Source organism: Capsicum annuum, chromosome 10 (assembly GCF_002878395.1).
Source record: "Capsicum annuum cultivar UCD-10X-F1 chromosome 10, UCD10Xv1.1, whole genome shotgun sequence".
Classification (NCBI taxonomy): domain Eukaryota; kingdom Viridiplantae; phylum Streptophyta; class Magnoliopsida; order Solanales; family Solanaceae; genus Capsicum; species Capsicum annuum.
The window spans coordinates 16,334,320-16,359,984 of NC_061120.1; the positions used below are offsets into that span (position 1 = coordinate 16,334,320).

Here is a 25,665-nt window from a genome sequence, read left to right on the forward strand (position 1 = left end):
TCAAACATTAGGCCGATTAAGTGTATTTGTTTTCATTAAAATTTAAGCACCTACTTGGTATGAATAGGTCTTAATCATTAGATCTTGAACAAAGTCTTAATCGTTAAAAGAAATTTTTGTGTTGATAATTTTTACCACCACATTCTACTCGCAATCACCAACCACCTGTGTCATCATAACCACCACCATCATTATAGTCATGAGCCACCAACCACCTCTACCATCACAACCACCATCGCCGTCAACCACTGTTCTCAGTCGCTCCACACCTACCACCTCATTATTATAATTATATTCACTGTCACGATCACCATCATTGTCAACCACCATTATCCTGGCAAACCACCTACCACACCCACCAACTATTCTGTCATCACAACCATCACCATTGCCAACCATTATCGTTAGACCTACCACCTCCACCACCACTATCAGCCAATCCCTACTACCCACCACGTCCACCATCATAACTAGAACCGACGCCAAGTCGCCAACTGCCACAACACATTCTTCAGTCGCCACCATTAAATCCGTCAACTACTTACATCTACCAACTTCACCATTACAACCACCACCACTGCCAACCGCTATAGTTAGTCACTACCACACTTAACTTCACCATTACAACCACTTCCACTGCCAACAGCTATAGTCAGTCGCTACCACACTTACCACCTCCATCATTATAATTATATTCATTGCCACCACCGCTGTCACCATCACTACCACCACCACCACCACCACATCCACCATCATAACTAGCATCAGCACCAACTATCACCAATACATCATCAACCACCATACATTTTTCGCTCACCACCATTAATACCGCCAACAATTAACATCAACCAACTTCATCGTCATAGCCACCACTGCCAACTGCTACCATCACGTCAGTCACTACAACACCAACCACTCCACCATCACAACTATCATCACCACAATTATTAGCTACTAATACAAACCATTACACCACCACCACAAATCATCTACACCATCATTAGCGACAGATTCTTACAAGAGTTGTAGAAGAACCATATTTACGTAAGTGCTTCCTACAACTATGCTCCTATAATCCTATGTCTATTAATGAGTCTAGAACCAATTTAGAGACGGGAACATTAGTGAATATTGGTTGAACCATAAACATATAGCAAGATACAACTGAGGTTTGTTGCATATTGCTTTCTATATTCTCAAAACACCTAGAATTCCTCTCCTTCCAAATACTCCACCAAATATAAAATTTAATTTTTTTTAATATTTAATTACTTTTTTATTTGAATTGCATATTTACTATGTTTACAAATAAACAAATTATGCACATTCTTAATCATCCAATGTTCAAACGTAGAGACAATATCCTAATATTCATATGTGCGTTCAGATTCAAACATCTAAATCTTAATGAAAAAAAATTGGGACCTTACACTAAAAAGTGTACTTCTCTACATGTAAGAGTTCTTATTCACGACAAAAGAATAAAGGAAGATCTACTTCAAAATATTTCCTTGAAATAATTAAAAAAGAAAAGCATTGCCCTGTTAAAATTTTGCAACATCACATTGGCTACCAGATGAATTTCCACTTCTACATCAAGTCGATTGTCCTAAAACCATAGGAGAAGGATGCTGAAAACTAAAGCTTTTGAAACATTTGTGATATCGGTTCCTACCTAAGCCTTGGAGGGCAGAGTAACTCGGTACTTATGCTAGCGGGAGGTAGCAGGTACCCAATGGAATAGTCGAGGTACACACAAGCTGAGCAGACACCAACATCATAATTTCATAAAAACAAAAGGATTTGAACCTCTGGCTCATTCACTCACAGCAAAACACATCAATTGCCACCAACACGAGAAAGAATGCTATAGAATCGTATGATCACAAGAGGAAAAAGCTCTCTTTATCCACCGTACCAACTACCTTGCTTGATGCAAAGGGTTATGGTTATTGTAGATGGTGATTGGTGACTTACTAGAACCAGCAAAAAAACAAGAAACAGCTGAAGCACCAGTCTTTAGATGCCCCAATCAACTACGTGTAGGGTAAGTGCTTACTGAAAAATGTTATAGAGATGTACTCCCTCCCTCGGTCTTGATCAAGTACTATAGAGATAGTCCTTAAGAAGGCACTTGAGTAACTATGATGTTGCATCAACAAAATATAAACCAAAACCTCAAGCATTACTGTACAGAGGAATAATATACGCAGTTGAACATATTAGCTAGTCAAGTACCGCTTTAGTTACAATTGCCAAATAGACCAGTCACATGTCGCATATGTACATGTATTAGAATATGTAGATCCATTAAACTATACTATACTGGCATACATGATGATAGTAATGCAAAGTTCGAATAGACTTTTACCTACACTTCCCTGTTTTTTATTGATCATCAGAAAAGACACTTTCCTAAACAAATTAGCTAAGAGTACTTAGTTTGACATCCTTCTGCATACCATAAATTAACTTCGACTAGCTTTCTCCAAGATGTTCCATGTCTGTTTTGTTCAATTTCAGAATAATCATCACTTTAGTGCATGAAAGGACGAAAAAAAAATTATCAGAAATAATTTTTTTTTAAGAAAATAGCTACAAAATAAAAAAAAATTAAAAAATTAAAATAAAAAAAGCTAAAGAAGTTGAACAAAATTTTTAACACGTGCTTATCGATAGAAGAAAAGGATATCTGGATCATAGTCGGTACGATTCATGCGTACCTGGGGAAAAAAATGTAAATCAGATCAAATGTTAGTATGAATCTCAAGATAAAAGGATGGTCCACTGAGGCGATTACCTGTCCACCACTCCTACCACGGCCCCATTGCCTACCTTCTTGAAATCCCCATCAAAATCAACACTAATAGGGGGATCATCAAGAATTGTTCCACTGATATATTTGACAAGAGTCTTCAGCATCGTCTCTGGAGTAGTACCTGAAAATAGTTTTGAAATTATTATCGCTGCAAATGATCTTCTCCTAACCTTCTTTTTGGTTAAGATATTTCCCTTAACCTTCTTTTGTTTTCTGCTTTAGCTTTTTTCCACTTGTACCAGAGGAAGGGGGTACTGGCCTAATGGGAGATAAACTCAAAGATATAGATGTAACAAACTACAACGTACACCTTCATCCCAAAAAAGAAAAAAAATACACCTAATACCATCGTGGTGCTTATAAAAAGAATTCACTCCTCATACATCTAGATCCATTGTTCACTCTCAACCACCTCTGTATCATCCTATCTCAACACAACTTAATAGCACCTCTCAACTTGAACCCTGTATATCGAATCTTCTACTCATGCAGTATGTTTGAACCAAAGAACAACTGGAACCAATGTTCAGCCTCGTGTAAAAGACAAGGTTCATCCACTATTTTCAGCAGATATCTGTCTTGCCTTCTGCCCATGTCATTGGCTGTACTCTAAGACAGCCAATTTCCCACAAAAAAAAAGAAAATTATATTGATCCCTTGCCTCTACCAGTTATCTTGTCCTCACTTGGAGAACCTCTGTGGTCTTGATTGCATCTAATGGATTCAGATTGAATATAATATGCTAGGAGAGCACGTCAAATCATAATAAACACTATACTGAACATATAATGATTGTAGTATCAGCTCCTATAATAATCTTCAGCATACTTCTTAAGTTCCTTGTAAATTTGTCATCTAAATATCAAGACACCACGGGTAACAGTTGACTGATTATCTTGAAAGATTAAAAATGGAGGACGTGATTCTTAAATTTGTTAGGTGGCATGACAAATGTAAAAATACATAAAATGAAAACCTTAATGAACAAGTAGACAGAAATAGAACTAGAGAGAACTAGTTAACCTGGAGCAGGTGTACCATAACTGGAGAAGAAACTATCATATTGAAAGTTAGCAACACAAAATGGAAGAAATTGGAGACTGAAAGAAAGTTCAGCTCATCCATTACAAAGCAGAATCCACAAGGAGTTTTGGAATTCTTATCCAATCCCATCACTATCTTTTTAATCTCTCCAGCACGAGAGAACAGCTCATATACTTGCTCCTCTGTTGTGTAGAAAGACATGTTCCCCATATAAACAGCTATCGACCTTAACAAAGCATCTTCAAATTCTTCTTGCGTTCCTGGAAACCTTCTGTCCCTATATGCAGAAAGCTTAGCTAAATCCTAAGAGAAAAACAGCAGAGAAAATGTTAAAAGATAGTTAAAAGCAAATAAAACCTAGATTAAGAAAGGACATGAGTTCATAGGACACCACAATCTCTTGATGTGAAAATCTCATGAAATACCAATGGAAATGAAGGAGACTCAAGTGCAGCACTTTGCTAAAATTATACAGAAGTATGTAAGTCATAGATGTATCTTGCTTCCCAAACAACAAACTTTCGAGTTAAATCAGAAAGCCAGGACTTGAGTTGTTAGCTACTCATAATACCAAGGCTTATACCTTAGTAGTATCTGTTCAAGTCTCCATGCAACAGGTGTGTGTTCGATTCTTATGGCCCCCTTTCCTCGACTTCCTTCGTAACAGAAAAAGTTTAGTAAATAAGCCGTTAGCTCCTCGGATGAGCAGCTATACACGGGTTAAAGCATAGTGTACAAAGTTATAGTAACATTTTTTCTACATAATCCTCCAAAGGTTGTGCTTTCACAGGCAGGAGAAGATCCCTTCGGGCATCAGTACAATCCACGAAAACACAGAATAAAAAGACAACTTAAAAACATGAAAGCAATGGACAAATTGATTATCGAACAAATATACCATGTATAAAGCATATTTGAAAAATCAAAGAACATTGTGGCATTCATATTACCTTGAACAGAGAAACCATTACGTTCTTCTCCTAAGGATAACTCCCACTTTGTATCTTTTGCGCCTAGTAACTGCAACATTCTAATTCGAATTAAGATTAGCAGGAAAACAATTCGTCAAGTTATAAATAAGCTCATAGACAAAAGACTGATTAATCATTCAAGATAATAGTTATCAAGTTCACCAGTACACTAGCCTCAACTTAACAGCCAGCATTTTGATAGACTGATTCAGAGCTAAATGATAGTTTATAAAAAAATAGCATATTCTAAATGAATCTAATTGAGAATTCTGACCTCCACGGGGCTGAAAACTCAGAACATTGATAAAAGTTCCATAAAACATAATCAAAAAATTCCATAAGTTATTCAAAAAGAATCAAAATTTTATGCCCTTATTTTGCTCTATTCCTTTATTTTCTTATTCAAAAATATTCGGTCATTTGACTACTGATAGTCAAAGTAAGATTAATATACCATCATGACTTTAAACCCCCCGCCACCACATGGAAACATACAAGAATGCATAACCTGTAAAAATCAGAAAAAACATTGACAAATTGGTATAAACAAGGCCACCTTCAAGTGCAGCGGCTAAAGCATGTAGTTCATGAGCGTGTCTATTACCGAGAACCAATTTGGATTCATGTTGGGGAGTTCAACTATATAAGTTATTCATCTCGTAAGGAGATTAATGGAGCATTATAGAGAGAGTAAGAAAGATTTACATATGGTGTTTATTGACCTAGAAAAGGAATACGATAAAGTCCCTATAGGGTTCTATGGAGAAGTTTGGAGGCTAGAGGTGTACCTATTGCTTACACTAGCGCGATGAAGGATATGTTTGACAGAGCTAAGACACAAGTAAGGATAATAGGAGAGTCGATGCACCTTCCAATCGTGATGGGATTACACCAGAAATCAGTTTTAAGCCCATTTCTGTTTGCCTTGGTGATTGATGAACTATCGCAACCTATCCAAATGGCGGTGTCATGGTATCTTCTATTTGCAAGAGATGACCTAATATTGATTGACAATACATACACAGAGTTAATGATAAGCTGGAGGTTTGGAGACAGACCCTAGAGTCTAAGGATTCAATTTAAGCAAAACTACGGTAGTTCAGAAATGCACATGTGACAAATGTAGAAGCAAGGATTGACACACGAGTCATCTCTAACAGAGGAAGTTTCAAGTGTCTGGGTTTAATAATTAGGGAAATTGAAAAATTAACAATGATATTACACAACGTATTGGAGCGGTTGGATGAAACGAAGGCCCACATCCGGTGTCTTATGTGATAATAGTGTGCCCAAAGACATAATGGTAAGTTCAATAAAATGGTTGGCATACCAGTTATATTGTTCGTGGAAGAGTATTAGCCGGTCAAGAACTTACACATCCAAAAGATGAAAACAATTTTTGATAACAGTGATGTTTTGGCCAGTTTGTGCGCACCTTGACTAATTTCACGGGATACCTGCCACCAGCAAGCGAAGGTAAGAATGTTGAGATAAATATATGGGCATACTAGGAGAGATAGAATTAGAAACTTAAATACTCGAAAAAAGGTGGAAGTGACGTGACCTCCATGGTGGACAAAATGAAGGAGGCGAGACTGAGATGATTTAAGCATGTGATGAGTAGATGCACAGATGCCCCAATAAGGAGTCCTGAGAGGTTTGTTATAGTAAGTCTACAGGACGGAGAAGTAAGCCGAGAATCATAGTGGAGAGGTGACTAAACAGGTCGCAGCACACCATCAACTTACTAAGGATATGACTCTAGTAGGAGGATATAGGGATCGAGGATTAGGAAACAAGGTTAGCAAATAGTGTTGTATAGTTTCCCTTATCAATACATACTCTTCTACTTTCTTATTCTTCAATATTATTATTACTTGTTTTCTTTGCTTCAGTTATCGTATCATTAGTTGTTGTTGTTGTTCTCTTCTCCATTATTTTTAGCATGATTGCCTCACTATTGTACAACAGACCTCTATAACATTACTTCGTTATAACGACATTTCCCTATAGCAACTTGATTTTCTAAGGAACTGATTTTTCATGTTATGTTTTACTTCTCTATAACGACATTCTACCTATAACATCAATGGCATTTGTTATAGCAGTACACTCTGTAAAATTACCTCTCTCTAACAGCATACTCAATATTATGTAATAATAGTTTGTAGGAAATATATTATGTACAAAAAAAAATACCAGAATATTTATGGAAATCATCATTAATGTCATGCACACAATAAATTTTAAGTACAAATATCTAATCTAAAGAAAAAAATTGTATTTAAATGGTGCACATCACTTATTTCATAACTTCACGAGGAAAAGACTAGTAATGTTTGCCTTTTTTATATTCATGCAGTGCATGATTTTGCATACTTTTGTTTAGGCAAAATGGTTCAATAGACTCTTATACTATGTCCGTTTTGTAATGTGAATACTCCTACTTATATGTTTTTCATCTGGAATGGAATCTTAATTGCAACCAAAATCCTACATGATGTGTTTTAATTTACAAGAATCTTCAAGTTTGAACTAAATGTTAGTTAGGAGGAATTAAGAGTTTGTATAATTGAAATAATATGTTTGTTAATTTAGTATATTCTTATTGGGTTATCGGTTTATCCAATAACCTAATAAGAAAAATAACCGAACCAATAACCCAATAATTTTTTTTATAAAACCATTAAAAAATTCGTTAACCCAATAACGATAAACCAATAACATATTTATCGGTTTGATTTATTGGTTGGTTCGATTTTTGCACACTCCTAATTCAAAATAATTATAGCTTTAAGGAAATGAAAAATTAGGGTGATATTAGAAAAAAAATAATTATTCAAAAGCCGACCACAACTTGTGATCATTTTTATTAGTAAAATTTAATAAATTGTATAATATTTACAATGTAATGTAAATCGGATAATTAGTAATTCTATGTATAAAGTAAAAAGATATTTATAATATAAAAAATATTTATAATGTAATGTATAATAGATTTAATAAATTATATAATTTAATGCAATGTATATAAATCGAAAAATTAGTTAATTCGGCGCCACATTAATACGAGTAGAATATTTCCTCAATCGTATAATAATATTAATGCATTTTGTATATTAGCTTTTGAATACGATATTATATATATACCTCGTAATACATCGTATTAAGCTGATGAATTATCGGTTAATTAGCTTACATCATTATAACTCCAACATTGTATTATACCTCGATCTTATGATATCAATGTATTATTCAAAATACTTGGATATATGATTAAGTTAGCTAGCTTTTGACTATTATGTACATCACTATACAAGAGATGTGTGTGTGTATATATAACTATCAGTTTCAAAATGCGTACTATACACATCACATACACGAATATATTACCTCGTGATACAACATACTTCATATATACTATGATGAATTATCGATTAATTGAGTTTACATTATTATATTATAACTTCAACAGTATACAATTAATTGATTATATGATATCAGCGTATTCAATATATAATTGGATACATTTAATTAGTTTTTGACTATGTACTACGTACATCACTACGTGATATACATATAGACACACACACACTCTCTCTATCGACTATCAGGTTCTAAATACGTACTATATACATCACATACACGAGTATATTACCCTATAATGTAACATATTTCATGTATACTCTGATGAGTTATCGGTTGATTATTTCATTAATATAACTTCAACAGTACATTATTACTTTGATTGCTTCAAATCCAAGTATTCAATATACACTTGGGTACATTCAGTTGGCTTTTGACTGCTATATCAACTATAGTCGACTGCTTACCGGAGTCGCCGGAATTGAACTTGGGAGATGAATGGTAGTAGCCACAGTCACCAATAAGTAAGTTGGTAGAGCCAAAATAGGTAAATAAGCCTTAAAATTAGCTTGTATACCTAAAACTCTATTTTAAAAATAAATAAATTAAAAGGCGACGCCATTGTCGCCTCGCCGCCTTGCCTTGCCATGTCGCCTTTCTCACAAAGGCGTCGCCTTTTGATTTTCGCAACGCCACGACGTGAAGAGGCGACCAGGCCTCGCCTCGCCATTCGCTATTGGCGAGCGCCTTTTACAACACTGGAGTGTATGTTACTACTAGGTGGGTGTCCTATTTCTTATGTCTTAGTTCCTATTTTTCTTATTCCGTGTTGCTCTTATTTCCCGTATCTCATATTTCTCTGATTTTATTTTATTATTTCTTATTCTTTATTTCGGTTATGTCATCCATCCCCTTGTGTACTATCCTTTATCTTGAGTCGGAGGTCTATCGGAAACAGCCTCTCTACCTCTTCAGAGATAGCGGTATGGACTGCGTACATCTTACCCTCCCCAGACCCCACGCCGTGGGAATAGACTGGGTTTGTTGTTGTTGTGAGTTGAAATGTGTCCTATGCTTGATGAATTGAGATTTTAATGTCAAATTTGTGCATAAAATAACGTCTATGGACATATTTTCTACTAATTCCTGGTTTTATTCCTTTTCTTAGACATACACCTTAGTTTTATGTAGGGTTATAGAAAGAAAACCAATGCTCCCGGTGCTTAGTTCAATTGAGTAAGATTGAATGGAGCGAACTAAGTCTGGTATTTAAGTGGGGAAAGGTGCTTAGTGCTCATGCTAAACTTGTAGTATTTTCTCTTTATTAGCTATTTTGTAATATCAATCCGGAACCTCCCTATTATAACTTTCTTTTGCTTTTTGGTTACTTAAATAAAACATATCAAAATCAAGTATGGAAAAGAGATACAATGAACCTCTCCGTAGTGGCAGCGTTTGTCCAAAAAATTCATGGCTGCTATGGAGGGGTGCTGCTATATATGTATACTGACATTTGACGTTCATACCTCATTTAACTGTTATAAACAAAAGTATACAAAATCATGCAATGCAGGAATATAAAAAAGGCAAACATTAGTAGTTTTTTCCTCGTTCAGTTATGAAATAAGTGATGTGCACCATTTAAATACATTTTTTTCTTTAAATTAGATATTCATACTTAAAATTTATTGTGTGTATGACATTAATGATGATTAATATTCTGGTATTTTATTTTGTACATAGTATATTTCTTACAAACTATTATTACATAATATTGAGTATGCTGTTAGAGAGAGCTAATTTTACAGTGTGTTCTGCTATAATTAACGCCATTGATGTTATAGGTAGAATGTCGTTATAGAGAAGTAAAGCATAACATGAAAAATCAGTTCCTTAGAAAATCAAGTTGCTATAGTGAAATGTCGTTATAACGAAGTAACGTTATAGAGAGGTCTGCTAGACAATAGTGAAGAAATCATGATAAAAATAATGGAGAAGAGAACAACATCAACAACTAATGATATGAAAACTGAAGCAAAGAAAACAAGTAATAATAATATTGAAGAATAAGAATGTAGGAGAGTGTGTAATAGCATTATCACTACCAGAAATTCGCTATTTTCTGACTAAAATTTCCAACTGAAAAAAAGTAGTCACAAATTTCCGACTACTTCGGTTGGAAACTCTACTTTTTTATTTTTATTTTTTAGAAAATATTATTCCGATACTATTTATGACTACAACAGTCAGAATGTTTGGTGGTAAATTGCGGGAAATGTATATTCCGACTACTGTAGTCGAAAATAAAAATAATTAAATAAATATATTACTAAATATATAATCAGACCCTTATACGAAAATTAAATAATTACTTAAATAAATTATTAAATAAATATATTATTAAATATATAATCATACCCTAATATAAAAATTAAATAATTATTTAAATAAATTATTAAATATGTATTAGTAGGTGAGTTGCAGCATAGTGAAGGCCTATATGAAGAATTTGATCCTTCTGAAGTCAGATTGAATGCTAATAAGTATGGAGAAGGAACATCCGGGGCAAACGATGAGGAAGATCCAACCGATGAAAATGAAATAAGCGAGGAAGAATCACTTGATAAAAATGAAACAAGCGAGGAAGAGTTACTTGATGAAAATGAAACAAGTGATGAGGAGAATTGATGAATGACTATGAAACAAGCGACGAGGATTGAGTTGTTATTAATAGTAGTAATGTGTAGTAACAAGGTCTTGAATTGTATTTTAGCAGCTACTTTTTGCTATTTTTCTTGACAATATAGTGTCTTTTCTTTGTTAACATTTGTAGTGCCAATAAGAACATTTTTGGTTGTTTGATTAAATAGCAGTGGTAAAACTACTGGTACTATGCATGATTTGCTTGTCTTGTTGCATTTTCTTAAATCCTACTTCTTCAGTTCCTCTACATAAAGCAATTTGTTTATTTGTGAAGTCTTTGGTGTAGTTCGGAATATATCCGGTGGCTAAGTCTTTCCTATTTATGATTATCCTTTCTTTATTATAGTTTTGTTCTGTCTATTAATAAAAGGTTATCTATTAAATTCTGTTTTATATCTTTTCTTTATTATAGTTTTGTTCTGTCTATTAATAAAAGGTTATCAGTTAAATTCTGTTTTATAGCTCATTGCTTCTGGATCTGAATCGAAAAATCCACATGTAACTTACATTTGGAACACTGCAATGCTTGATTATAATTTCTTCGGTTGACTGCTACTATCTGTCTGATGGTTGTTCACAATTAACATTAGCAATAGATCTATAAGACCCTGTAATTTTACTTTGATATAGAATTGAAATACGAAACAAGCTATATTCATCGTGGGGTCTTGACATTGTGATGTCTATTAGTACAATGGTCTCTTCTTGCATTTAGTAACGAGTTCTTTTTAATGTTGCAATCTTTTTTTTTGTGACCTCTAAATTTTATGACAACGAATCAACTGTGGGAGTTATTGCCAGAAATTCTTATTGTTTTATTAAGATCTCACTACTGGAAAGAAAGTTAAACAAGAGGTACACCGGAACAGAACAGAAAGGATACAAGAAAATATTAATAGTACACATACATGCTACAATAGGAGAAGAGACTGCTCGTTCAAATCACTTGTACAGTAGCGATTTTTGGAACCCAGACTAGATGATCTGATGGAAAAAAGTGACAGATAGGGCAGGTTCCTGGTAATACTCCGAGCAATCGAAAAGAGGCACGAGATGGACTTCATTTAGAGGTATCCAAATGACAAACCGCAATTGCTTCCACTCTATCACCATTTTCACCACCTAATGAAACCTTGAACACTTTGCTCTTGCTAATTGTGTGATGACAGTAGAAAATCGTGTAAGCACAAAGGCATGGTATGATATGCCACCATCTTAGGAGCTGCTACTTCCTGTGGAGCATCCAAAATAGTAAACTTTTGAAGCAGGGTAGTTGAGTTTGAGAAATGAATTGTCGACAGAGCTTTGAATTGGGTTTTTTCTCCCATGATGGGGCTTCACATTCTCTTAGTGTGTCTTCCATTGCTTTCCCCTGTGGAGAGTTTCGAGAGAATGAGAAATGCTGAAGGAGGTTTGGGAGTTCCTTTCGTGAAAATGGAATGGAATCGGCTTCTTCTCTGGGCAAGAAACTCTGAGAAGAAGAAAGATCCCTTCTTGGGAAACAAACAGTCACTACTTTCCCTTGTTTTAGATCATCCATACTCAAGAATGGCATTGTATACTTCCCCTTGACTAATTAAACTATGCTAAGTTGGACTTATGTTACTTATTCCTGTATTAAGTTGCAGACATATGGTAACTCAATTTACTGGAAGTTTAGATAACTCAGACTTATTGTATCGTTTTCCTGGAGAATTGAATTGCTTAAAGCAACACCACGTTTATAGGTTACTCTATTCTGGAATTTCATTGCTTATGGAATACAGGGATGATACTCTGGGTGGCTTGAGTATAGTTTCCATATGAAATGTTGTATAGTTTATGTGTGAAGGCATGGGCATATTTCTGTGTCTTGTTTGTTTTGTTCAATTTTGGTTGTTCTTTTTTTTTTTACAAGTGGTTAATAAAGAAAATCAATGGCATCAAAAGGTCATGGTAATGGACGACGTAAGAAAGGTAAGAAAGGACCTGATAATCTTCCCGCAGGTCAATATACAACACCACCACCACCACCTGTTACCACAACTCTTCAACCAGCTACTACAAATATTCTTCCTTCTCCAAGGGCAACTATTTCACTATCAAATGCATTTTTCATGCCCCCACCGCCCCACCAGTTCCAGCCCTCTTTCCATAATAGTCTGCATAGTAGCTCTTCGTCTGTACCTTCGACATCATCCACATTGGAGGTCCTAGCACATCAACATCGCCATCCATTGATAGTGCTACAGCGTCTAATGCTACAGCGGGTAGCAGCTACCCAGATTCTGAAATTTAAAGAGGTAGTAGAATATGATGGCAACGGGAGGCTAATTATCGCCCCTGATGGTAATGGGTAAGTAACCCTTATGTTTTTCCATAATTTTTAAAATTTTTGAAAGCTAAGAGAATTTAATATAATTTTATTGCAGGTTCATTCCCGCATATAGCGCCGGACATATGGTTATAGAAGCAACTAAACCATTTTACACGGAGTCGTGGGGTAGTTGGAACGAGATTCAACTCGACATCAGAATTCTTATGTGGAAACAGTTTGTGGTGTAATCAAAATCAAAGAATTTACCATGTCAGTATGCTACCAATGATGAATTTACCTTTGTATCCATCAACTCATTTCATGACTTTATATTAAACTATTTTGCCGACAAAGTGTGCATGGAATTCTTGTCATGAAAATGAAATACAACGCATTTTCAAGTTGAAAGCACCTACGGATCAAAGAACACTTGTATGAAGCCCAGAAGAACTTGGAAAAACCTGGTTGGCTGAATGCTTATGTGTGGGTCAAGTTATTGGGAAAATGGGATACTCCTGAATATAGGGCGAGGAGGGAATGGGCAAAGGCAAATAGAGCGTCTTCAACGAGTGGCTCGTTGCACATTGGAGGTTCGATGGGTTTCGCTACCCACCAACGAAGATTGGTAATATTAGCTTAAATTTCTGATTTGTTCGGTTCAGTTCAGTGTTCTAATCAGTACTAATCTGTTGCAAAATAAAGAACACTTCTACACCGTCATGGATGAGATATTTAGCTTCGTGAATACTTAGTCACTTTCAACACTCAAAAGTGAACCTACTGTCTTCATTCTCTATGGAATTGACCTCGACTCCAAGTTGGGTAAAAATTATATTCAATAGTAGCTAAATGATATTGACCTCCAAGATGTAACCTGTGTTAAATGATATAGTTGATTATAGTTAAAATGCTTTTGTACTAGGTAAGACTCATGTGTGGTAACATCATAATGAGTCATGAGTCTATCAAGGGGTATAGAAGGAAGGCCATCTCTCCAAGGTGTATGCTAAAAATTGATATGCAGAAGTCATATGACTCAGTTCTGTGACCCTAAAGGAACTCAGTTCTTTTAGCCTTATGATCTATAGGGGATGATTGCATTTTGATTCGATTAAAGTTCTGATGTCCAATTATACAACATTTGATATTGACCAGGTCATGGTATAAGGCTGTCTCATCTGTGTTTGTAGTAGTTCACTAATAAATAAATATGTCGGATACTAAAGATTAGATAATGGAAATGTTTGAACAGTATGAAGTATTCTGCTTCTGTTACATAAGAAGTTGCTTAATTTTGATGTTTGAAAGTACTATGATTTTAGTAGAGGATTCCAAACATAGGCTGGTAGTTCAGAAAACTTCTGAGAATTGGCCTGAACAGAAAACTTCTGAGGATTTCATGACCTTTAGATTTATTGATCTATGATGGATCATTACTTGATTCAGAGATGCGTTGGTTAGTATGCAAATGCATATGTAAACTTGGTGTCTTGAGGCTAATGGGACATTAAAGAGAATGCAAATGCATATGTAAACTTGGTGTCTTGAATACAACAGGCATATTAGCATCTTTATAAGGAGATGACATCGATGTTTCTTGCTTAGTATTGCTTATCAGATACAATCATGTTCTTGGTCTTGGACTGCATTTCGTAAGAATGGTATACTTTGTACTCCAACACATTAGTACTCCAACAATGTTGATAACATGTTCAAAAGTGTGGTTGTTTGCTATACAAACATTCTGGTTTGTGAACCATTAGTAGAGAAAAATGATGGGTATAATCACATCATGGACAAGTAAATTCTTGTTTTATACTAATCTAAACTATCAGCCACTATATTCTTAGAAGAAGAGATCTGTACATTCTCTTGATTAGTAATGTCGATACAGATCATTGAGTTACTTCTTTTTCCATTTACATGCCTTTGGCCGGAGGATGGAGCTGTATTGATCATGTCCGTTCTATTCCCTTGAGCATTTTGCTTATTCTACGGTTGTTTGACCAATGTTGAGCAAACAGGAATTTAGATAGATTTTCAGAATTTATAAAAGATAGTGTTGTACAGTAGTTTCACATTTAAAATGTTGAAGAATTTCTACTATTTTAGAAACATGACTATAGATGTTGTTTAACATGTCTGCTTAGTGTCATTTCAATTTTATTTGAATGCATTACAGACATTTAGCATCACTTGCTTATTAGACACGTCTCTTTATATCTCTTCTAATCTACAATTGAATAGCCACATTTGCAACTTTCTCTCTTTGGTTTTCAATGTGGTTCTATTATCTTTTACAGCTTCTTCGTTTCCAACTTCCACCATCTTCTTGCATGGTAATTCTTTAAGTCTGTCTGGATTTTAACAACTTTTCTCTGCTATCTACTTCTTGTATATATGTCCTTTCTATTTTGTTTTTATGGTTTTCTTGTATTATATGTATATATACATTGCTTACTCTATGGCAATATTGCTTACATATTTTTACTAATATGCAATTAACAGTTCTATACTTCACTCGAATTTCAATAGAAGTAATCATGCTTTGCTATTATTACAGTACTGCTTAGAAACAAAGGTTAGCCCAGTCATGTCATGAACATCAACAACAACAACAAACCAGTGTGGGAACACAGCATGGGGTCTGGGGAGGGTAAGATGTACGCAGTCCATACCGTCATCTCCGAAGAGGTAGAGAGGTTGTTTCCGATAGACCTCCGGCTCAAGATAAAGGATAGTACACAAGGGGATGGATGACATAACCCAAATAAAGAATAAGAAATAATAAAATAAAATCAGAGAAATATGAGATACGGGAAATAAGAGCAACACAGAATAAGAAAAATAGGAACCAAGACATAAGAAATAGGACACCCACCTAGTAGTAACATACACTCCAATGTTGTAAAAGGCGCTCGCCACGTCGCCAATGGCGAATGGCGAGGCGAGGCCTGGTCGCCTCTTCACGTCGTGGCGTTGCGAAAATCAAAAGGCGACGCCTTTGCGAGAAAGGCGACATGGCAAGGCAAGGCGGCGAGGCGACAATGGCGTCGCCTTTTAATTTATTTATTTTTAAAATAGAGTTTTAGGTATACAAGCTCATTTTAAGGCTTATTTACCCATTTTGGCTCTACCAACTTACTTATTGGTGACTGTGGCTGCTACCATTCATCTCCCAAGTTCGATTCTGGCGACTGGGGACATATTCCAGCGACTCCGGTAAGCAGTCAACTATAGTTTTCTATTTTTTTTTCTTCTTTCTTCTTAATCCAGCGATTGGACTTGTATCTTGGTGCTGTTTTTTTAATCCTTCCTCTTTTTCTCTCCTTCTATTTTCCTAATATATTAGTTTTATTGAAATTTTGATCATTTATATATTTTTTTATTTTTTTATATATATTGTCGCCGTATATTCAAAAGCCGATCGCCCCGCCGCTTGCCTCGCCGCGTGGCGAGGCGGGACCTTGTCGCCTTTCGCCGTCCAAAACACTGATACACTCACGTACCAAAGACACTTATGTACACTGTCCTATGATTACTAACCCGACTACACAAGAACTCAGCCTGACTGCTTGTTACAACCCACACACTAACACTAGCCTTCTACCCTTATCCTCGACCTCCCCACCTTCCTATCCAGGGTCATGTCCTCAGTAAGATGAAGCTGTTGCATGTCATATTTAATCACCTCCCTCCAGTATTTCTTCGGTCTACCTTTACTCCTCCTGAAGTCATCCAACGTTAGCCTCTCACACCTATGAACCAGGACATCCACACCCTTCCTCATCACATGCCCAAACCATCTCAGCCTTCCTTCCCGCATCTTGTCCTCCACCGAAGCCACTCCCACCTTCTCCCGAATAATCTCATTCCTAACTCTGTCTCCTCTAGTAAGCCCACACATCCAATGCAACATTCTCATTTACGTCACCTTTAATTTTTAGATGTGAACGTGCTCAACCGGCCAACACTCCGCTCTATACAACATGGCCGGAAGAACTGCCACTCTATAGAATTTGCCTTTAAGCTTAAGGGGCGCCCTTCTTATCACACAACACTCCTGAGACGAGCCTCTACTTCATCCACCCTGCTCCAATACGTTTAAAAACATCCTAATCAATCTCGCCATTCCCCTGAATCATAGACCCAAGATACTTAAAACTATCCCTCTTACAAACATCCTTCGAGTCCAACCTCACCACTACTTCGTCCTCCTGCCTCGAGTCACTAAACTTGCATTCCAAATACTCCGTCTTGGACCTACTCAACCTAAACCCCTTAGACTCAAGGGTTTGCCTCCAAGCCTCCAATTTGTCATTCACACACACCCCGCGTCTCATCAATCAGCACTACATCATCCGCAAATAACATACACCAAGGCACCTCGCCTTGAATACTCCGCGTCAACACGTCCAACACTAACATAAAAAAGGAATGGACGAAGAGTCGATCCCTGATGCAACCCTATCTCAACTGAAAAATGCTCTGATTCACCTCCCGCCGTACTCACTCGGGTCTTCCCTCCAACGTACATGTCTTTAATGGCTCTGATGTACGCCACCGGAACCCCTCACCTCCAAGCATCTCCAAAGGACCTCCCTCGGGACTTTATCATACGCCTTTTCCAAGTCAATGAACACCATGTGTAAATCCTCTTTCTTTCTCTATACTGCTCCACCAATCTCCTTACCAGATGGATTGCCTCTGTCGTCGAGCGACCAGGCATAAATCCAAACTGATTCTCCAAAACGGACACGACCCTCCTCAATCTCCGCTCAACCACTTTCTCCCAAATCTTCAAAGTGTGACTCAACAGCTTAATACCCCTATAGTTGTTACAACTCTAAATGTCACCCTTGTTTTATATAACGAAATCATCGTACTCCACCTCCAAGCATCAGGCATTCTCATATTCTTGAATATGTCGTTAAACAAATCAGTCAACCACCTTAAATCTGCCCCACCTACATACTTCCAAAAATCCACCGGAATCTCATCAAGCCCCATCGCCCCACCCCTCCGCATCCTACAAATAGCCTCTCCGACCTCCTCAACCCTAAAACGCCTACAGAAACTATCACATGGCTCTCCTTCGAGTGCTCCAGCTTCTCTAGCTCAATGCCTCTGTCCCCTTTCTCGTTCAAAAGTCCGTGAAAATACTCCTCCCATCACTTCTTAATATGCACGTGCGCATCCTCTACCAAAACACTACCATCCTCTCCTTAATGCACCTCACTTGATCGAGGTTACGACCCTTCCGCTCCCTAGCTTTAGCAAGCCTATACAACCTTTTTTCCCCGTCTTTCTCCTCTAACCCCGCATACAAGCTCTCGAACGCGGCTGACTTAGCAGCCGTAACTGCTAACTTAGCCACCTTTCTTGCTACATTGTAAACCTCCCTATTCACCCACTTCTCTTCTTCATCTTTACCGCCCCTTTCTTAATCTCCACTTTCTTCTTCACTTGTTCATTCCACCACCAGTCCCCCTTATGACGACCTGCCCGGCCCCTCAAAACACCCAACACTTCTCTAGAAATCTTTGTGATGCAGCTAGCAGCCCTATCCCATATAACATCCACGTCCCCCTGCACTCCCACACCCTCATTCCCGCCACCTTTTCCCCTATCTCCAAAGTACTAACTGATGTAAAGCCACCCCACTTAATTCTAGATCGACCTTCCCGGCCCTTCTCTTCTTGCTTTTCTTGACAGACAAGTCCATCACTAGAAGCCTGTGCTGGGTCGAAAGATGCTTACTCAGAATGACTTTACAATCCTTACATAACACCCTATCCTCCTTCCTAAGCAGCAGAAAGTCAATCTAAGTCTTGGCTATCGCGCTTCGAAAAGTAATCAGGTAATCCTCCTTCTTCGAAAATCTCGAATTAACTACCACCAGCCCAAAGGCCCTCGCAAAATCCAACAGAGCAGAACATAACTAAAGAAATTTGAATGTGATGTCTTTTATTCAATGGCAAAAAAGAGTTGTTAAAAAGTGTGTTGTTTGCTATACAAACATTATGGTCCCAAGTGTTCACTTTGCCTAAGAAGCTCAGAAGAGGTGTCAAAGAAGTCTCTCATATCTTAGGAGAAGTTGTGTATGCTAGTGGTAGTAGGAGGTCCCAATTTGATCAATATTAAGTTGTGGGACAAAAAATTTCTATATGTAAGTTTCTTTGGCATTTATGCACTAAAATTTTGCAAGAATATAAAAATGGGGGAAAAGAGCCCACTTTTCTTGAGGTCTACGAAGAGACGCATACGAAGAAAAAGAAGAATGGTACAAGAGGAGATTGGGTCAAAACACGTGTTAAGGATGCCTATGTAAGATAATAACTTTTAGATACATTATTTTATTATTACTCAACTTAGCTTATTTACATACTGACAAATAATTTTTCTTTCAGGAAGAATTTCAAAAAAGCATGGAAGATTGGCGTCAAACCCAACCTACTTCAAAGGATGGTACCATGGTCCAATCATCACCTGCAAATATGACTAATATGTGGACAGTTGTGGTAGGTGGTCCAAAGAAAGGTGGAACCTACAGGACAGGGGTTCTCCAATCCTCGAGCAGTCCTTCGTTGTTTCCCAATTCCTCATCTACTTTGCAAACTATGGAAGAAATACAAGCGATAAAAAAACAAATTGTGGAATTGACGCAGCAATGTCCAGCTAACGATGCTAAGTTTGCTAAATTTGAGGAGTTAGTTAAGAAGCACATGCCTCAAGTATTTCACGATGAGGAAGAGGGTGGATCTGATGATAATTAGATTGTAGTTATTGTTCTTATTTTTGGTTGTGACATTTAGATGTTTAAACTATTTGATTTGATGTTTTGTTTTGGATGTTTTAAAGTGGTTATATTTATAAATTTTTGTCGTGTTTGATCTTACTGTGAAAAATACATTAGTTATGTTGTTTATAATCTCCAGACCCCACTTGGTGGGAATAGATAGGGTATTAAATAATATTTATTAAGTTCTGACTACCGTAGTCGGAACAATTATAATTATTAAATAATTATATATTAAGTTTCCGACTATAGTAGTCGGAATAATTATAATTATTTATTAATATTCCGAATACGTTAGTCGGAATAATTATAATTATTAAATAATTATTTATTAAATTTTCGACTACTGTAGTCGAAACAATTATAATTATTAAATAATTATATATTAAGTTTCCGACTACAGCAGTCGAAAAAATTATAATTATTAAATAATTATTTATTAAATTTTCGACTACGGTAGTCAGAATAATTATAATTAATAAATAATTATTTATTAAATTTCCGACTACCGTAGTCGGATAATTTATAATTATTAAATAAATATTTATTAAATTTTCGACTACAGTAGTCGAAAACTTTTTTCCGACAAGATATATTTCGACTACCATGAAACAGTCGGAAAGTAGTCGGAACTACCTTGTTTTCCGACCACATTCCGACTACATCAGCTGTCGGAAAAATGTTTTTTTCTAGTAGTGTATTGATAAGGGAAACTAGAAAACACTATTTGCTAACCTTGTTTCCTAATCCTCGACCCCTATATCCTCCTACTAGAGTCATATCCTTAGTAAGTTGCTGGTATGCTGAGACCTATTTAGTCACCTCTCCACTATGCTTCTTCGGCTTACTTCTCTCTAACCTCTCAGGACTCCTTATTGGGGCATCTGTGCATCTACTCATCACATGCCCAAATCATCTCAGTCCCGCCTCCTTTATCTTGTCCACCACGGAGGTCACTTTCACTTTTTTCCGAGATTCTAAGTTTCTAATTCTATCTCTCCTAGTATGCCCATATATTTATCTCAACATTCTTACCTCCGGTTGCTGGGGGAGGCGGCAGGTATTCCGTGAAATTAGTCAAGGTGCGCAGACTTTTGCTATCAATTATTAGGTTCTAAATACATACTATATACATCATATATACACGAATAGTATATAATTACCCCATAATATACAATGTATATACTCTAAGGAATTATCAATGTTATTAGAACTTCAACAATATATTATTAATACCTCGATTGTATGATATCATCGTAGTATTCAATATATTTAGATAGTTTTTGACTACTACAAACATTGATCACTACATGAGATATACGTATGTATATGTATACATATACGTATACATACATATACATACGTATATATGTACATGTATACATACATTTAATACGTATATATGTATGTATACATATACATATATACATACATACAATACATACATTTATATATATATATATATGCGCACACACACACTTCCTATCGACTATCAAGTTCAAAATACATACTGTATACATCACATTTACACGAGTATATAATTACCACATTATATACAATGTATATACTCTGATGAATTATCAATGTTATAACTTCAATAATATATTATTAACACCTCGTATACGTATGTATATGTATATGTATGTACATTAACATGAGATATACGTATGTATATTAACATGAGATTTACGTATGTATATGTATACATATACGTATATATATGTATACATACGTATATATGTATATGTATACATACGTATATATGTATGTATACATATACATGTATATATACATACATACAATACATACATTTATATACATATATATGCACACACACACACACACTTCCTATCAACTATCAAGTTCAAAATACATACTATATACATCACATTTACACAAGTATATAATTACCACATTATATACAATGTTTATACTCTTGATGAATTATCAATGTTATTATAACTTCAATAATATATTATTAACACCTCGATCGTATGATATCAACGTATTATTCAATATATTTAGATAGCTTTTGACTAGTACAAACATCGATCACTACATGAGATATACATGTATATATCTATAATATATTAAAATTGTGAATGCCTTAGAAATATTGTTTGAACGTTTTACCCTTCATTAAAGCACTTCTCTTTGGACAAAATCGTCTTTTTATTATTTTACTCCAATAAATTATAATAGATACAAATAATATTATTTTCCAGTAAGGTTCAAAAATTAAAAAAATAACTTCCGCCAAATTTTCCTATCCTTTTTTCGTTATGACACAAAAACCTTCGGCCATATTTTCCTGTCCTTTTTTCGTTATAGCACTTTCAGTTTTCCTGTCCTATTTTGGTTATAACACCTCCACAAAGGAATCCTGAATATTTTCTAGTCCTATTTTGGTTATAACACCTCCACAAAGGAATCTTGAAAACAAATCGCATAAGAGTCCTTTTTGGTTTATGAATCCCATGCTTCTATAAAAAGAATTACAATTTCAAACTTTTTTTCACCAATTTTGTCGTGGCTATCTCAAACTGCAGCTTCCAGGTCTTCTTCAATTAATAATGAAATTTTTGTTATCCTGCTTTTGTCAATGAAATTTTTGTTATCCCATTTTTGTCAATGAAATTTTTGTTATCCTGGATTTTTCTTCAACGATTTTGCAGGAGCACTAAATCATCAACATTCTTCTTCTTCTCTGTTCATCAACTATTTGGTTTAGTAAGAACATCCGTACACAATAACAATGATTTATAGTTTAGTAGGAGTATTATCCATGATGTAAATAATGAAATTTATGGTTCTCCTATCGATTTTTGTCTTCTATGAATTCTGCATTCATGTTTTCAAATCAAAATACGTTAATATTATTCTAACACGAATTTAGATCTTCTCTGTGTCAAAACTATTCTGCATTTGTTACTGTGTCTTTTTTGGTTTAGTATTATGCACTTGCACGATTTATACCTTATTTTCGTTTTTGCACAGGTTGCTTGGAACATTGCAATTCATAACAGAAAATTGGTGGTAAGTTCTATTAGTTGAATATTCTCTTTCCTTAAATGTCATATGATCATCTACATATTTCACTCATTTCATCCCAATATTAGCAAATTGTCTATCAAGGTAAATTAAAATTTTCAACTTGTCACTATACTAACACACAATCAAAATAGCAAAAAGTTATATTATCCAGAAGGCTTGTTATTGGGCCACAACCATATAAAAATAAGACATTAACCTAGATCCCTAATGTAGCACAATAAAAGCAACCAAAAATAGTCAATCACAAAAAAGACAATAAAGTCGCACGTTGAAACAGAAATTTTGCAAGACAATGAATAATTAACCAAGATTTCAAGTTATATTATATAAAAAATACAAAGATCACACAACGACGAAAGATGGGCTTTCACCGACAATAGAACAAAAGTGTACCTGAAGAAGAGAAGTCGCTTGTGGAAAGGAATTCAAATACTGATCGTCTTCTTATTTCTGTAGTCCCGCCTTAACCCTTGAGTACGTACAAAATTCTAAAAAAAAACAAATTAAAAGACAAATTTCATCAAAGAAATCATGGAAGCAAAATGAAAGAATCCAATATGCACAAAAGATCACAGAAACAGTAACAAACAAAATTAGAACCCACTTGTCTTTTAACTTGAGAAGCTTTAGAAATTGATAAGGAAAGTGAATTGAAAGGCCAGCCGGTAACTCTGTTCCTGAAAAATGAAAATTCATATCAGTAAATAAGATCAAAACAATAAAATATATTCAGAAAAATCTTGACGACTTTATGATGTTTCAGAACATGGTAAACTTACATATTTTGATTTCAATAAATTATCTTTTGCTTGGGTACAGAAAGAAGAATCCACATTTTATCATAAATTGGAGTAGAGCAATGAAGAAAATACACACTTCTTGTAAAAAAGGAGAAATTGAGGAGATCGACTCCATTGTAGAGAAAATATAAGAGGTTAAAAGAACTATTGCAATTGACATAGAAGAAGATGTCGAGACAGAAATAGCAATCAGAAAGACCAAAAAGATTGGAGATGACACCGATTATATAATAACTTATAAAAGAGTCAAAATTGAAAGGAATTAGGAGATTTTTACGTATTAAGTATAAACTCAAATATTTTCATTAATAAGGTTCAACCAATTGGCTGTGGTAAAGTAGTGTATCATTCATGACAATAATGCTCAATATATGTGTAGCAACACTTGCCCTAAATACAAGACTTTAATGCTAGACACTATGCAATTGGATGTCTTCTCCTCTCATGTAGATACCGGATCCAAGCCACACATTCTCGAAGAAATTTGTGGCCTTTGAGTTGGCAGGATACTCTGCACAAGCAATTGATGATATGAAACACAATGCAAGAACCAAATATTTCACAAGGAATGTAAGATTAAAAGCATAATATAGTACAGTATTATGAAGTTTCTTGTACTTCAACAATAACAACAACATACCCAGTGTAATCCCACTTGGTGGAGTCTATAAAGGGTAGAGTAGAGTGTACATAGACCTTACCTCTACCTCAAAGATAGAGAGGTTGCTACCAACACACACTCGAAATCTATATGCACATTGAAAGTTCCTGCTTCAACTTTACTTCCTCTTTTGGTAGCCGGTATTCGAATTATTCAACTATTGAGATCAAGATCTCAAATGTAACGTGCAAAATAAGGGCAATTCAGAAGGCACATAACAACAACAACAACAAACCCAGTGTATTCCCACTTAGTGGGCAGAAGGCACATAAGAAGTCTTTAATTATAAAGAGTGAATTAACAAAACCCATAAATCAAGTCTTTATTTAATTTGTGACAACCTGAGAATATAAGAAGATAGATAATCTGTTCACGAAGAATCAAATTGGGGGTATCAAGTTCTTCAAATCTACGCAACCAAGAAGGCGTTTTTGATTACTCGAGAGTGTCGACTTCACTGTTGAAAATTTATGGGTGGATCCGCTTTATTGATAATCCTCTTCTTTGTGTGATGCTAATCAGTAGGTAACTGGTGCGAAGTTATTTAGAAAAGGAGCTTTATTGAATATTAGACAACCGAACAGGACATGATATTCTGCTGTTGAAGAAGCTGACCGCCGGTGAGCTGAACACCGGAAACGTTGGGCGGAGAAGAGAGGAGGAGTTGAAAAGGTTTCTAATTGAGCATTATCTAATTTAGTGCTACTTTGGAGTTTGGTATTTGTTGTCTTGAATTAGCTTGGGCCTTCTCTTTTGGGCCTGTTTTGATTGTCTTGATTTTTCATTTTGGGCCACCTTATCTTCGGGCCTTTTCCGAAAGACCTTTTTTATATACTCACTTTAACTTAATTTAGGGAGCATAATTGAAATTTCGAGAATCATGAAATTTTACTTTCATCATAATTATTTATATTCTTTTAAATATTTTAATTTATTAATTATTGATATTTTATAGTACTTCTTACATAGATTTTGGACATATAAACTTTTTAAAAAAAATTAAATCTCCTATATATGAATTCACCGTAAAAGTTTAGTAGTTTGAATTATGGTGTTACAACAAATTTCATCAAAGTTTGAATATATTTTGAACCTTTCTCTCGCAAACTTTTGTATTTTAATTACACCTAACTATAGGTAAAATCACTTGCAT

At 35.4% G+C, this 25,665-nt stretch overlaps 1 protein-coding gene across 27 annotated transcripts; it reads right to left on the reverse strand.

Moving 5' to 3' along the window:
- Positions 1–2,686: 2,686 nt before the first annotated feature.
- LOC107845262 lies at positions 2,687–25,217 on the reverse strand. Of its 27 annotated transcripts, XM_047398525.1 has the most exons (9): positions 24,854–25,217; positions 23,656–23,728; positions 23,445–23,539; positions 9,636–9,734; positions 4,813–4,882; positions 4,446–4,518; positions 3,842–4,139; positions 2,801–2,939; positions 2,687–2,723 (listed from the first exon to the last, which is right to left on the reverse strand). In XM_047398525.1, the coding sequence occupies exons 4-8, from the start codon at positions 9,669–9,671 to the stop codon at positions 2,916–2,918; spliced, it is 501 nt and encodes a 166-aa protein (XP_047254481.1). In that variant the 5' UTR covers positions 9,672–9,734; positions 23,445–23,539; positions 23,656–23,728; positions 24,854–25,217; the 3' UTR covers positions 2,687–2,723; positions 2,801–2,915. The 27 variants fall into 27 exon arrangements, 2 of the variants coding, with proteins under 2 accessions (XP_047254481.1, XP_047254482.1); XR_007046135.1 differs by lacking the exons at positions 4,446–4,518; positions 9,636–9,734 and adding exons at positions 5,702–5,830; positions 6,209–6,290 and having other exon boundaries at positions 2,801–4,139; XR_007046126.1 differs by lacking the exon at positions 9,636–9,734 and adding exons at positions 5,702–5,830; positions 6,209–6,290 and having other exon boundaries at positions 2,801–4,514.
- Positions 25,218–25,665: the final 448 nt, after the last annotated feature.